Raw genomic sequence first — 13,720 nt, forward strand, 5'->3', positions numbered from 1 at the left:
CTGCCTTAAAAAAAATCAAAATCAAGAATAGAGGATATCTAGCTACAGCTAACTGACATCAGTATGCAGTACAAAAGGAAAAATGTGTCATCTTAGTTTTGAAGTTTGGTTGATCCTTTTTTTCTATCTTACCATTGGAATTCACCAGATCCCCAAAAAGCAGTGTTGTTTTCACTCAATTTAGATATACTCTTCTGATGTTCTGCATACACTGTGTTTCCACAAGATGGATAATTTTCAACTCAGTACACTTCAACACAATGAGAGAATTAAATAAATGAGAAGATTAATGCATGCAGCTGTAGCTATATATGCCATACATAACAATACTACTTTAGGTGCAATAACAGCAGCACTTGACTTACTGCAGGGACAAATACTTCCAAGCAATGAAATTCTACAGACAGCTCAGCAGTACCCAAAGAGTAAGATACCTGGCCCAGACTCCAGCAGTTCCTTAAGCAAGCTGCTTTTCTAACTTCAATAGCTCTGAATTCACTGGTACCCATGCCAGCCTCGCCAGCTTCCCCAGGAAGCTGACAGGTAGAAATTACCCCTAACTCGTTATGTCACAGGCTCACCATTAAGCCTTCTTAACCTGCCCACACTGCAGGACTGCATTCTTTCTCAATCTGAAAGAACTTTCAGACAGAGAACAGAAACAGTCTTCAAATGTCCGTCTTGGAAAAATTCACCCCAGATGTAACAAACAAACTGGTATCTGTTCTTTTATAATAGCCTTTTCAGACCATCAATAAGGACACGCTCAGTCCTCTACACCACTTCTTTTCAATGTGTTTCTGACAACTCCATCCCATGTCAACTACTTACAAGTTTCAATTTCTTCTTTCTTGCAGTCAGCACAAGCCTCCATCTTGTGTGCAGGTTATTCCCACAGAAATGCAGGATTATTTGCATGTTGCTGATTACCACCTGGGCAGAAGTTCTACAATCTAAGTGGCTGTATTTACCCAAAAGTAAGGCAAGTGCCACTTTGTGCAAATCAAGCATTTCCCTGTACACAAAACAACTTAGTTCAAGCTGACTACATTCCTGGACAAATATAGGATTCTAACTGTACTGCAGGCACCTCTATGAATAAAGCATGGCTATGTGACAACAATTAAGAAAAAAGGTGATGCGTTGAAGTTTGATATTAGTGCAACGTCGAGAGCATAAAATCTCACAGATCACAGGGGTAATGGCACTTCCCTGTGGGCAAGTGTAAGGATGTCAGTGGCATGCTAATTCAAATATTTAGTGCCTCAGCTTGATAACAGATGGACTTTTGTCCAATCCTCAAGTTCATAAAAACATGCCTTTTTTTCCTCCTCCCATGTTAGATATGATTGTTGTAACCCTGATCATCATTTCAGTCCTCCACATTCAGCTAGAATGAGTGCAAGGGAAGAAATCATTTGCCCACTGGAGGAAATCCATTCACTTCAGGGGACTCTACATGTGCACGCTTCAGAAATACAACTGCTTGTACAATTCAAGGCAAGGGATTTGTTCATTATTCCCTTTTCCTTTCTCCTGAAAAGCCTGCCCAGGTCTTATGGGAGAGACTGACACACCTGGACTGCTTACTTGCTCAGTAAAATCTTAGCTTCCCCAAGAATGAAAAGCACTATGTGCAATGTATTTAGCACCATAAGAAGACTCCAATATATTATCATGCAATACATGGGATACGTAAGAATCTTAGTTTTGAATAATGTCAAAAAACACTCAGGGCTAAGCTGACTAAATAATTTCTATGTGTTTTTTGCCTCTTGTCATATCATAAAGAATAGAGGGAGAGTGAATGTGGAAAATATAAAACATCAGTACTGACAACTCAAACAAAGAGAAAGGTTATAGACGTATTTCACAATCAATCTTCCTTTCATCTGATAGACTCAAAAACAGCCTGTAAGCTGAGCTGATAAGAGCTGATAAAGAGCTGATATCTCACAGATGCAGAAAAACCTGCTGTTGCACAAAGAGTCACCAAAAGATCTGGTCTACGGTACATAGGCCACAGATCATAAGAACAATATTTGCTTAACTTTATAAGATTATAAATAACTTCTCACTTCTCTTGGTTGGAAAAGACACTAAAAATCTTGTGTAGTGCTAGTATTACTTTAAGTATTATTTTCTGGTTTTCTACGTGACAAATAGTTACATACAGACTTCTTCATCTTTCAGTTTTCTGAAGGTTTATACTTACAGTTTCTCCCCACAGAAGCCTTTTGTCAATGGCACAATTCCCATTCCCAAGCTTCACATTTCTAGTGGATTCAGGGTGAAGTTATTGAGCCCTTGTAATCACCCAACTCCACCCATGAGAACACAACAAAGCAACTTCATCTTTGGCTCTTCTTCCTGTATATCAAGTACCCCATTAATTTTTGGCCTTCCTCTGTCATTGTTTCTCACAACATGAGCAAAGCTACTTGGCAGGAAGTGCCTTTGAGGGGGTATTTTATGCCAGGTAGCTTCAAGGAAAATGTAAACTACTTATGTTTGACAGGATATGGTTTTCAGAGAGGATGTAACTGCTACTGAGCTACTGCTACACTTGAACTCTGCCATTTACCATCTGAGTTGAACGAGGGTTATTGACAATGACTTCAACAAAGGATGCTTGTGTATAATCACAGAAGTCAAGTGCAGTTTGAACTGTAACAACTTATAAATAACTCCTGCAAATTCTAGGAAGGAATTTTTACTGCTTTATACACAAAGGCCCAGTGAAAATAAATCCTGTAGTCAGTACAAACACACTTTTCTAAGCACACCTTGCTCTGCACATACGAACATGAATATTTAAATTATGAAATGGCCTTTTCTGAAATAAAAAATGAACTGAGTATTTGAGTGTTTTCTAAATTGAGGCTATTTACCCTTAGAAGAGGTACCAAATAAGTCAGCATCAACCTCACTTGTATGTACCCTCACAAAGGGCACTTTAGAGGATAGAACCCCAGCACACTGCAGAAAGGTTCAGCCCATGCTCAGAGCCATGGGACCACGTAACTACAAGTGTTACTAAGGTGCCATACAATTCTCAGAGGGACTTACAGCTTGAGACTCTATCACAGCACGTTTGCACCAATCGTGGTTAACAGTGTACTGCTGGAGCACACAGGTGCCTGCCTGGATGTATCAGGGATTTTAACAAAACCTCCCTCTGTGGACCAGTACTGACACAGAAGCACTTTAAAATTGAAGATATAAGTCAGTTCCAGCCCTGATAGACTCCTCAGTGCCTGTGAGAAGAAATTACTATATATGAGTGAGATCCCACAACTGCAAAGATCCAATGTTTATTGCATACACACGACTCAAGTTTCTCAAGACCATTTAAGGATTTGATATGATGAATGTGGGAGCATCCTGTTGAAGCTGATTCATATAACTGGATGAGCAAACACTTGTGCAACAAGGACAATAATTGAAACTATCAGTTAATTTCAGAAAAATCATAAAGGAAAGACTGAAATATCCTTTGCAGTCGGCATGGATTTAAAACATAAGCAAACAAGGAAAAACAGTTGAGACAGTGCATTTCGTCATCTTGTTGTCCAAGAAGTATCTGCATCACCATCATTTCAAACCAGAGGTAGCTGAACCATATTAGTTTGAAGCAATGTACATTTATTTTAAATTACTGTTCTAACTATCACAGGTAATATGATCTATAATATAGAGATATTAGAATAGATCTAAGAATTCCAGTTCTGTAAGCTATGCTTTTTTGGTGAGATTACAAATAGTAGAACATGAATTAATTACTTATGAATCATTTACAGTGTAAAGATTAGATTTCATATGATTGTATATAATAAATCTCCAAGTACACAAATAATCACTGATACATTTAACCATTTATCTAACTTACAGTTTGCAATAAATTAGGTACTGGCATTTCAGATATTAAGTATTGACAATCATGTTGTGGAACACCTAATACGGCAACTAAGAGTTCTTGCTTCATGTGAACAGGAACAATTTATCTCAAGTATAGAAAGCATCCAAATGCTCTGGTGAATTTCTGGAGGCACAGCAAATATCATGCAGCAGAAACATCATTGTTTTGCACTCAGTGATGTTTTGTCTATTAGTATCTAGTACTAAATCCTGAGAAATCAAGCTTGGAAATCTCCTTTTCATTAGAAAAATTTGTTCTGTCTATGCGAGAACTTGGGCTTCCAACTTTACTCAGCCAGGATTTCCTGCAAGAAAAATAAGAGGATTAGCATGTAACGAACTGTACACATGTGGTGTTTATGCTCTTATTCTGCTTTCCCTTTTTAATAGCCATAAGAAATAGTCTTTTTAATGAGGAAACTACCCCAGATACGCTTAGTTTTCTCCTTTAAAAGAACAAACTATTTAAAAGAATAACTATCAACATTTCAAAACATGCTATGGAACATTACATAAAAATACACCTGGCAGAAAAGGTGAAAGCATAATCATTTTAATAACCTCATTTAAGTGCATATAATAGCTTTAAAGTAGGCATACTAGTTTTGCAAATTAATAGTATACTTTTAGCAAGGAAATAAAAGTCATTGATTAAAAATTAAGAAAAAAATCTAGCAGCCAGTTTGCCCTTTTCTGGCAACTAAAAGAAACAAACTGAAATCAAAATGAGACATTCAAAGCCAGCAAAAAATAAAGCAAGCAAAACAAAATTACAGTACATAAAGTGATATTAACTTATTACGACTAACACTGAAAAATTAAAAAATGTGAGAAAAAAGAATGCTTGTGTAAAATTCAGTGACTTTTGCATACATTTCCATTACAATTCAATCTAATTAAGCTGATGCTTGCTTTTTTCTTCCAGAGCACACCAGAAAATTTGTAGTGAGTACAAATTATAATGAGGCAATTGAGTGAAAGCAGACAGTATGATGGCTGCTCCTACCTGCACATCATCTATCTTCCTATCCTGCAGCAACTGGGACTGAGGTATGTGAGTGACAAGCTACTGGTGACAGAAGCAGGTGCACAGACATTTGAAGTGCAACAGACAACACCTGCCTTTTTATAAGTGCCTTTCTGAAAACACACTCACTTCTGTTGTATTGATACCTGAGAAACACGTAGTATTCTGCTGTACAAAACTTGAAAAATGTATTCTCATACAAGTGATACCTTTTATGATGATAAATTACTATAGGCACATGCTTGCAATTAGTATTAAATTATAAACATGCGCTTAAATTCTCACTTAAGAGCATAAAAACTGTTTAACAGTTAATTCATCCCTTGCAAAATCACGCTGAAGATCATAAAATGCAGTCTTCTTGCAACAAGACATGAGAACTGCGTATTCAAGTTACTTCTCTTCAGTCAAAAAATATAAATAGCCAGTATCAAAATGTATCTGGTTAGGGACCCTCTATGTGATAAGAATGATTTCATACTTTTTCTGACACAATGTTACACCACTAAAAAAGATCAGAAACTACAAGAACTGAGTCACTTTCCCCAAACTGTCCTATTGCTGTGTAAGATTAGCTTTATCACTAGCATGGATGGTCCCAAGTCTGCTTTCAGAACCTACACAACTAACCTCGTTCTTGGAAGGTCCTTGAATATGAAGACATGCACCCTTATGTATCTAAGAGGTAAGAAAGCAGGCATAGCGAGCACTCACATACTTAGAAATATAACCATAGGAGTAAGTTTCATGGATTACAGACTTGCAGAGACAAAGAACACTGTGAACCCTTCCCCATGTGATTGCTAAGAAGGAGGCTCTATATGTAAACACACTCTAAAAACCACTAATTGCAGATGGATATCTCATGTTCAAAATGAATTACCTGTGATTAGCTTTGGTCTACAGCTGGTACCAGCAATTCAAATCAATAAATATATCAGATGTTTACACATCGTCACATCTCTCCTTCTTTCCTTCCTCTTGTAAACAACATGCCTGCTTGTCCCTTCAGATCTGACATGTCCAACACGTAGATTGCAGGCCACATACAAAATGGATTTGATGGATGGACCACTGACTGTATAAGGAACTGGTTGGATGGTCACACAGCTGTAGTCAACGGTTCAATGTCCATGTGGAGATGGGTGATGAGTGGTGCTCCTCAGGGATCAGTGCTGGGACTGGTGTTAATTACCATCTTTAGTATCTCATGCAACATGGACAGTGAAATCGAGTGCATCCTCTGCAAGTTTGCAGGTGACACCAAGCTGAGTGGTGCAGCCAACAAATGAGAGGGAAGGGCAGCCATCCAGAGGGATCTGGACAGGCTTGAGAAGTGGGCCCAAGCCAACCTCATGAAGGTCAACAAGGCCAAGTGCAAGGTCCTGCATCCAATCCCAAGCACAGATACAGGCTGGGTGAGGAATGGCTTGAGGGCAGCCCTGAGGAGAAGGATTTGGGAGTGTTGATAGATGAAAGACTCAGCATGAACCAGCAATGTGCGCTTGCTGCCCAGGCAGCCAACCATATCCTGGGTTGCATCAAGAGAAGTGTGACCAACAGGGCAAGGGAGGTGATTCTTAGTCTGCTCTCCTGAGACCCCACCTGGAGTACTGCGTCCAGTTCTGGTGCCCCCAACACAAGAAGGATGTTGGAGCAGATCCAGAAGAGGGCCACAGAGATGATCAGAGGGCTGGAGCACCTCTCCTACAAGGACAGGCTGAGAGGGCTGGGGCTCTTCAGCCTCAAGGCTTCAAGAAGACCTTATAGCGACCTGCCAATACCTGAAGGGGCTACAGGAAAGCAGGGGAGGGACTTTTTATATGTGCATATAGTGACAGGACAAGGGGAAATGGTTTTAAACTGTCAGAAAGTAAATTTAGACTAGATATTAGGAAGACATTCTTTACTGTAAGGGTGGTGAGACACTGAACAGGCTGCCCAGTGAGGTTGCGAATGTCCCCTCCCTGGAAGCATTCAAAGCCAGGCTGGATGGGGCTGTGAGCAAGCTGGTCTAGAGGGAGGTGTCCCTGCCTATAGTAGGGGGTTGGAACTAGATGACCTAGAAGATTCCTTCCAACCCAACCCATTCTATGATTCTATGAATTTGAGAAAACGTTTCAAGATTGAAAAAAAAAAAAAAATCAACAAAAAATCAATTTTTTATATATCTGTGATTCCATTTTCAGCCAACATAAATACATTACCTGTGAATTTTCAAATGGAATATAGAGAGTTGCAATCAGATATTCAACGCAAAAATCCGATCATGTCTCTCCACCAGACTTTTGTAAGAGTTCTCTTACTGGAGAGAAACATCCTTAACAATCTGCCTCACTCATGTCACCGCTTTCCAGCAGTAGGTACATTTCTAAACAACTGTTTTCAAGGATGAAGTACAGGAAGAGTAAAATGTCATCAAAAACCTCTGACAAACACGAGAGCTTGCAGAGAATTGCAACCACAGCCATTGGACCAGCCTGATGAGTATCACAAAAACAGCATCACCTATCCCAATGGCTTCAAGGATTTATTGCTCTTTTTTATGTTTTAAAAACAATATTCAAAATAAAAATAAATTTGGTTACTTACACATAATAACTATATGTTTTGTAAGGGCTGCTCTGAAAGTAGTGCCTCCTATTTCATGATGCTGTCGTACAACATCAGAGACAAGATGTTGGTGCTACAGCAGTAGATGTTGAACCTTCCCTCCAATATTCTGTTCCATGTTGTTGCTCTACAACAGATGGCAACAGAGGGGCAGGCTGACATGTGGTGTCTGACATGGAACCTCCATGTGGCAAAAAGGGCACCAGTGACATTCGCTGACACTTGCTAAACATTGGCAGAGACCAAACGATGGATGTGAGCACACACAGTGGTGTGTTTCAGCAGCGGTGAAAGCAGTGTGAAAGATTATCCACATTCTAGAGAGCCATGCATAGCTGTTACATCAGGAAATGAACAGGGCTTCAATCAGACCAAGGGTGAATTGGCAAACTGTAGTGACTGTGTTGAAAATAGTAGTGTGTAGCTGAGAATCTGTGAAATAGGTGAATCACTTCAAACAGAAGCTTCTGTGAGCTACCTTTAGATTAGTCTGATGCCCACCAGAGAACAGACTTTTTCCCCCCTCCTCTCACTTAAAGATGAGCTTGTCTTGGACAAAATCAGAAATACTACCTCCTTTGTCTAGCCTTTATAACTGTATGTAACTGAGAGCATGGCTGCTCCCAATTCCCACGTTCCAATGCATGAAGAAAATAACCCTCCAGCCCGCACACAGCACAGCCAGCTCCATCATCTCATATGGAGAAGGATCAAGTGAGAATGATGAAAGCTCCGTTAGGACAATCTAGCTCCATTGATACATTACAGGATGCGTGTATTGTGTCCCCTACCTTATGCAGAAAATAGGAAAGAAAGAGCTACAGAACTGCTCTCTAGTGGAATTCAGATGGCTGTATGGGCTCAGTTCTTTGCTGAGATGCTGATATTTTGCACTTACTTCACCGATTTTTCCTCATGTCTACATGAGACAGACCATTCACTGAACACCAGGAAGCAATTATTTTTTAACCAGGAAAGAAAGCAGGAAATCAGTATTTGCTACAAGTAGCATGCAGTTATTGTAATTGTTTCTTCATTTATCTGCAGAAGAGAGAATTTCCAGTATTTCTGATGTTTTTAAGCAGTTTTTGTTTTCATTACCATGCAGATCACTAGACCTGAATTAAGATAAGGCTCCACATCCTTCTATTGCTTCACTCAGCCTTCATTTCCTTTCACACACACTGTGAATTTCAGACCACCCAGCGTGTAGAAAAGATGAGCAACAATCACCAGCATTTGGAATGTCAGCTCATCATTTATAGCATTCACTCAGAAACTAACTGCTGCTACCCACTTCTGTTCAGGAGTGAGAAAAACACAAACCACCTCACTTGCCACGTGGGATCAGCCTGAACTGAATGAGGACATTCCTTTAAACTTCTCTGTAAGAGCATGGCATATAGCTTACTTTCCAATAAGTATTCCAACGGATATATTTCTGAAGTAATGCTGTTTCAGGTTGGAAGAAGAGCTAATCTCCAAATAACTCTTTTCTATTGTATTATTTCTTGGTTATTACATGTCAGCACAAGTCCTCTGGGTCACACTCTGTTCTCAGTTCAAAACCACGTTGGCTGTACAGGATGAACAGATGCCTTTAATCAGTTTTACAAACCATACAATTTCCCTGTCCCAAAGAAGAAGACCAACACCAGCTCAGCAGACCCAAGCTGCCTGCAGGCCCTGGGCTCTCCCCACTGCAGCTGCTGCCCATCTTCACATCCGTGGTGGTTTACTCCTAGGAGCTGAAGGAACAGTAGGATCTGCCCCTTTTATCTCTTATTAACAAAAATGAACCTGACACAGCAACTTGTTACCCAGGCAACCAAGATCTTTCCTTTCCACATGCTTGGAAAACAACATCTGAAGGGCTGGTTCTGCATCCCCTCGCCGTGCTTTCTGCAGACACCACTGGCTGTACGTGCTACTGGAAGCATGCACGTCTTTCTGCAACCCGAGGCACACCTGCAGACCTGGGATCTTGGTATTGGGGCTCCACTCACTCACTCACTCACTCACTCAGACATCCCATCACTCACAGCACCACTCTCTGGAAATATTATTTACTGAGCTTTCTTCCCTCTGCCATATAATATAATAGCAGCACAGCCATAAAAAGCACTAGGCTTTGAATATCACAGCCAGCAGATCAACTGATTTCCCTGAATGAGATTTTTTAAAATCCAACTGCTATAAAACAGATTTTTTCAAGTAAATGCTTTTTTATGCAGCTTCCTCTGAGCAAATTTCTTTCCTACTTTAATACGGAAAAATAAACCCTGCTGCAGGATGGAAGAGGGCTCCTGTGATTTCAGCAGTACAGGTGTGAGAGCAGTGAGAGGAATGACACCTACTGCACATCACTTTGATGAGACGGGGCACAGTACTAGAAAGAACCCTGCCATCCTCTGTGTGGGTGTGACTAGGAAGGAAAAAGAGAATCTGATGGAAGTGATGGGTGTCCTCAATGGTGCCTTATGAAGCCTTGCACTTGAATTCTGAAACTTGAATTCTGGCTCAAAAGGAAACGGTGCAAGAGTTTAGCAATAGGATATGTGGCTTTTTACCTCCTGTCTTCTACTTAAAGTCCATATTTGATCATTCAGGGAGTAACAGCTGCTTACGGTTCACAGAAAACAACAGTATTACACAAGTTCCTAGTCTCCACACCTGAAAAGACCACCACAGTTGGTATTACCAACACTGCTGTGAGCCAGCTCAGAGGTTAAGGTGAGAAGCTTTTGCCAAAATGAATTTTGGAGAAGATTATTATTTATTTTTTTTAAACTACAAAGTCATTATTCAAACAAACAAACAAACAAACAAACAAAAAACCCAATGAGCTTTCCAGAACTAATATCATAGCATTTTTCATGAGCAGCATGTCATTCACAAGGAAAAAGATGCACTGAGGGTTGGTGCATGCCAGACGAGTACATAAACGAACAATGCATTTTTCCTTTGCCAGACTCTGTATGGAATCAGGATGCTCCTATGGTAACTCATTTTTAGAATAGACAAGTTGGACTTTTTGAATACAATGGAGATTGCAGCATTTTACAGCCTGTAGCACGAGAAATGGACCTAGAGAGTGACCCATGGACACAATTTAGATATATGTTTGTTTATCTTCATCTTAACCACAGCATTACTTAGAATGGAACAAGAGAAATGCATGCTTTAATTAGAGAGAGAGAATAAAGGCATCAAAGTGTTTATGCTTTATTTCCCTTTGTTTAGGATAAAACATCTGAGAGAATGCTGCTTTTTGAAGACAGTATTTACATCTGTGGCAGTGTATAAACTAGGACTGCAAATATTTATGAAATACCTCCAAAATGTTGTTGTATCCTATAACAGTACTGTCAAGTTTTCATAAGCCCCGACATTTAAAAGTCTGCAGAAGAGAAATGCAGATTTCTTTTTCGTTGCTGTCTGCCTTTGACCTTTTGGAAGAAACTCAGAAGTGGAAGAAATCACAGCTTTCTCTGCAATCTAAAGGGCTAGGAACAGTAAGTAGAAAGCCTTTTTGTTTATTAATAGTGAAACTGGCATACAGGTAAGATTTCTTGAAGCTGGTATAGTAGAGGGGTCTCGCAGCTCATCGATCAGTGCAGAGCCATTCCATTTCCCCCACACCTCTGTCCCTGCTTCTGGAGCCTAACAGTATAAGAACAATCTGGAAAGAAAATTTATGGGGTTTGTTGTTCACATGGTAAAAAATAGTAGGAAGGTAATAAAAACATTAAGTGTTTGAAAAATATTGTTCTGTTTGACATGATGGCCTAAAAAAAGCCCTACAAAAACAAAGCAAAATAAATAAAGTACACTTAGCATTTTAAGTTTAGCAAAACAGTCAAGGTAGAGAAAACAATCCGAAGCAAGAAAATAGGAAGATTCCAGGAAGACTTGTAAACATTTTGGTCAGGATAAAGTCAAATGGATTCAATCAGAACAGTCAGATTTCTCCTACTGACCTTCATGCACTGCTCCTTGTAATTTTTATATTTATTTTTACTTGTTTTTTCAAACTCTCAAAAATAGGCTCTAGCTTGGGGTAAAACCTGAAAGCAGCCTGACCTGAAATGGAGCTGCCACTGGAGCTCTGCTACAGGGTGCCTCTGCTGCCATGGAAACTGCTGCACTCCCCCCAGGGAAATCGCATCAAGAGATTTTTAAACTCTTGTGCTTCCTGCTCGATGAACCACCAAAAATAATGCTGGCAGCAGCCCATACACTAGGTCAGGATCGAAGGTCCACCATTAATTGTACGTCCACACCTTTTGCATATACATACCTGCAAGAGGAAGGAGGAAATGGAGAACAAGCAGAGGGGACTTTCAACAAATGTACCTCGATGACCCCAACACAGTCCATCAGCAAAAGCAAAGAGACAGGTTACTTCAGAGCACTGAAGCCCCAAAAAAAGGAAGGAAAAAAACCCACCCGTAGTCTAAGGATACGGGCCAAGAAGTGGGTGGGCTAGAAATGAAGCAACCTGCTGAGGCGTAGGTGTGGTGCTCCAGAATAGAACGGAAGCCTGTGGGCATGAGGAAGGCTGCACTGCTGCTGCCTGCTTACTAGCTGCTCTGCACATCACAACAGCCATTTCTTGTCCCTCTGGATATTTAGCAAAAGTTCTCCAACTGTTTTAGAAAGGGGAGAAAAAGATACTTAATCAAGTGTTTGACTTCATATTTATAAACACAGCTGACAGATGAAAGTTATTAATGTGTTTATACTTCTTCCTTTCTGTCAAACCCTGCTGCACACAAGGCTAGCATTTTTTCTAGAGAACACATGGTCAGAGTTTCTTCGAGGTACTCCTTGAAAGTCACGTTGGCAGCAAGGACAAATTCTCAGAATCTGGCAGGTTAATGATGTGAGCTGGGTGTGACGATATCAAAAAAGCTTCAAAAACATATTTTGGTGTCACATTTTTATTTATAAACCTGAGAAAAGCGACCTGAATGCTAATGTTCATCACATACTATGGGCTATCAGGAAATGTTTGCTTTTCATGTCATTACTAGTTTGCACTTTCAACTCTTTGCATCTCAAATTTGGACTTGAAGATCATTCCACTCTAAGTAAGTCTGTGAAATTTACTTTGTTATACGACTTTGTTATCTGATCTATGTAAAGTGTCTTCATCTCTGAGAGGGGAGGAAAGATCCCCAAGTGAATGAAACAGAGCCTGAAGATTTTATTCTTGTAAAAAACAGAATTTTCCCACCCATTATTTCAGTTAACTTGAGATAGAATGTGAAGATTTACTTACAGACATGCAGTAAGTCCATTTTTATAAAAATTAGAGAATCTCTTCATTTAAAACAAGTTGGTAAGTTATATCTGGTTACTTTTCAAAAAAAAAATCTCAGAAAGCTACTCAACAATGTAGAAATTTCAACAACAAGGAATAAAGAAGTAAATGACAAAACAAACCAAATTAGCCATCTCAGTAATTCAAAATAGCTTTTATGTCCTACTGTGCTACAGAAAGTGCAAGACAAAAGCTAGCTTCCTGTTAGGCTCATGTCCTACCTTCCCAAAGCAATTAAAAGAAGCAGAGATGCAGAAGCCAAAAGGCCTATTATTTTTCCCCTGTAATATGCCTGCCTCCTACAGGGTAAGATTTGGCTCACAAGGCAGACTGAGTAAAAATTTTGGCTAATCCTCCTCTATTGCACAGAATGCAATCAAAAATGACTTCTAATAAACAAGCTACTAAACCAAAGACACCAAGGAGTTTAAATGAGGAACTGTTGCTGTTACCATACCAGTTCATGCCTCTTTAGACAAGCTAGTTCTGTAAAGCTTGGCAACTGGTTAGTAACCATAACCCATATAAGCTGTACTTCAAGCAAATGGCTGTACTGGAGTCGAGCAAGGAGTAAAGTATAAATTTAATGCTCAGAGTCAATGATATCTTCAATTTATAAACCCTAACCTTACGCATTTCAAGGAACTCTACTGGAGGACCACAGAGTCATCACACAGACCAACTCCACAGTTTCATTTGCCTGGTAAATAAAGTAAAACAGCCACTACAGTGAAGAGCTCAGTTACAGACATGCAGTCAGAATTCATACCAAACCAAGATGCACTCAGAGTCTAGAACCTTGACTCCATGTTCTGCCATGTTCTTTACCCCACAAG

The 13,720-nt window shown here is 39.8% G+C and overlaps 1 protein-coding gene across 1 annotated transcript in view; it reads right to left on the minus strand.

Annotated features, from left to right (window-relative positions):
* Positions 1-3,298: 3,298 nt before the first annotated feature.
* ACYP2 (acylphosphatase 2) overlaps positions 3,299-13,720 on the minus strand; it is a 45,393-nt gene continuing 34,971 nt past the window's right edge. Inside the window, exon 3 of the mRNA XM_031552280.1 lies at positions 3,299-4,223. Coding sequence (XP_031408140.1) covers positions 4,109-4,223 — 115 coding nt within the window. The 3' untranslated portion in view covers positions 3,299-4,108. The remainder of the gene's footprint in view (positions 4,224-13,720) is intronic.

This window comes from Meleagris gallopavo, chromosome 2 (assembly GCF_000146605.3).
Source record: "Meleagris gallopavo isolate NT-WF06-2002-E0010 breed Aviagen turkey brand Nicholas breeding stock chromosome 2, Turkey_5.1, whole genome shotgun sequence".
Taxonomy (NCBI): domain Eukaryota; kingdom Metazoa; phylum Chordata; class Aves; order Galliformes; family Phasianidae; genus Meleagris; species Meleagris gallopavo.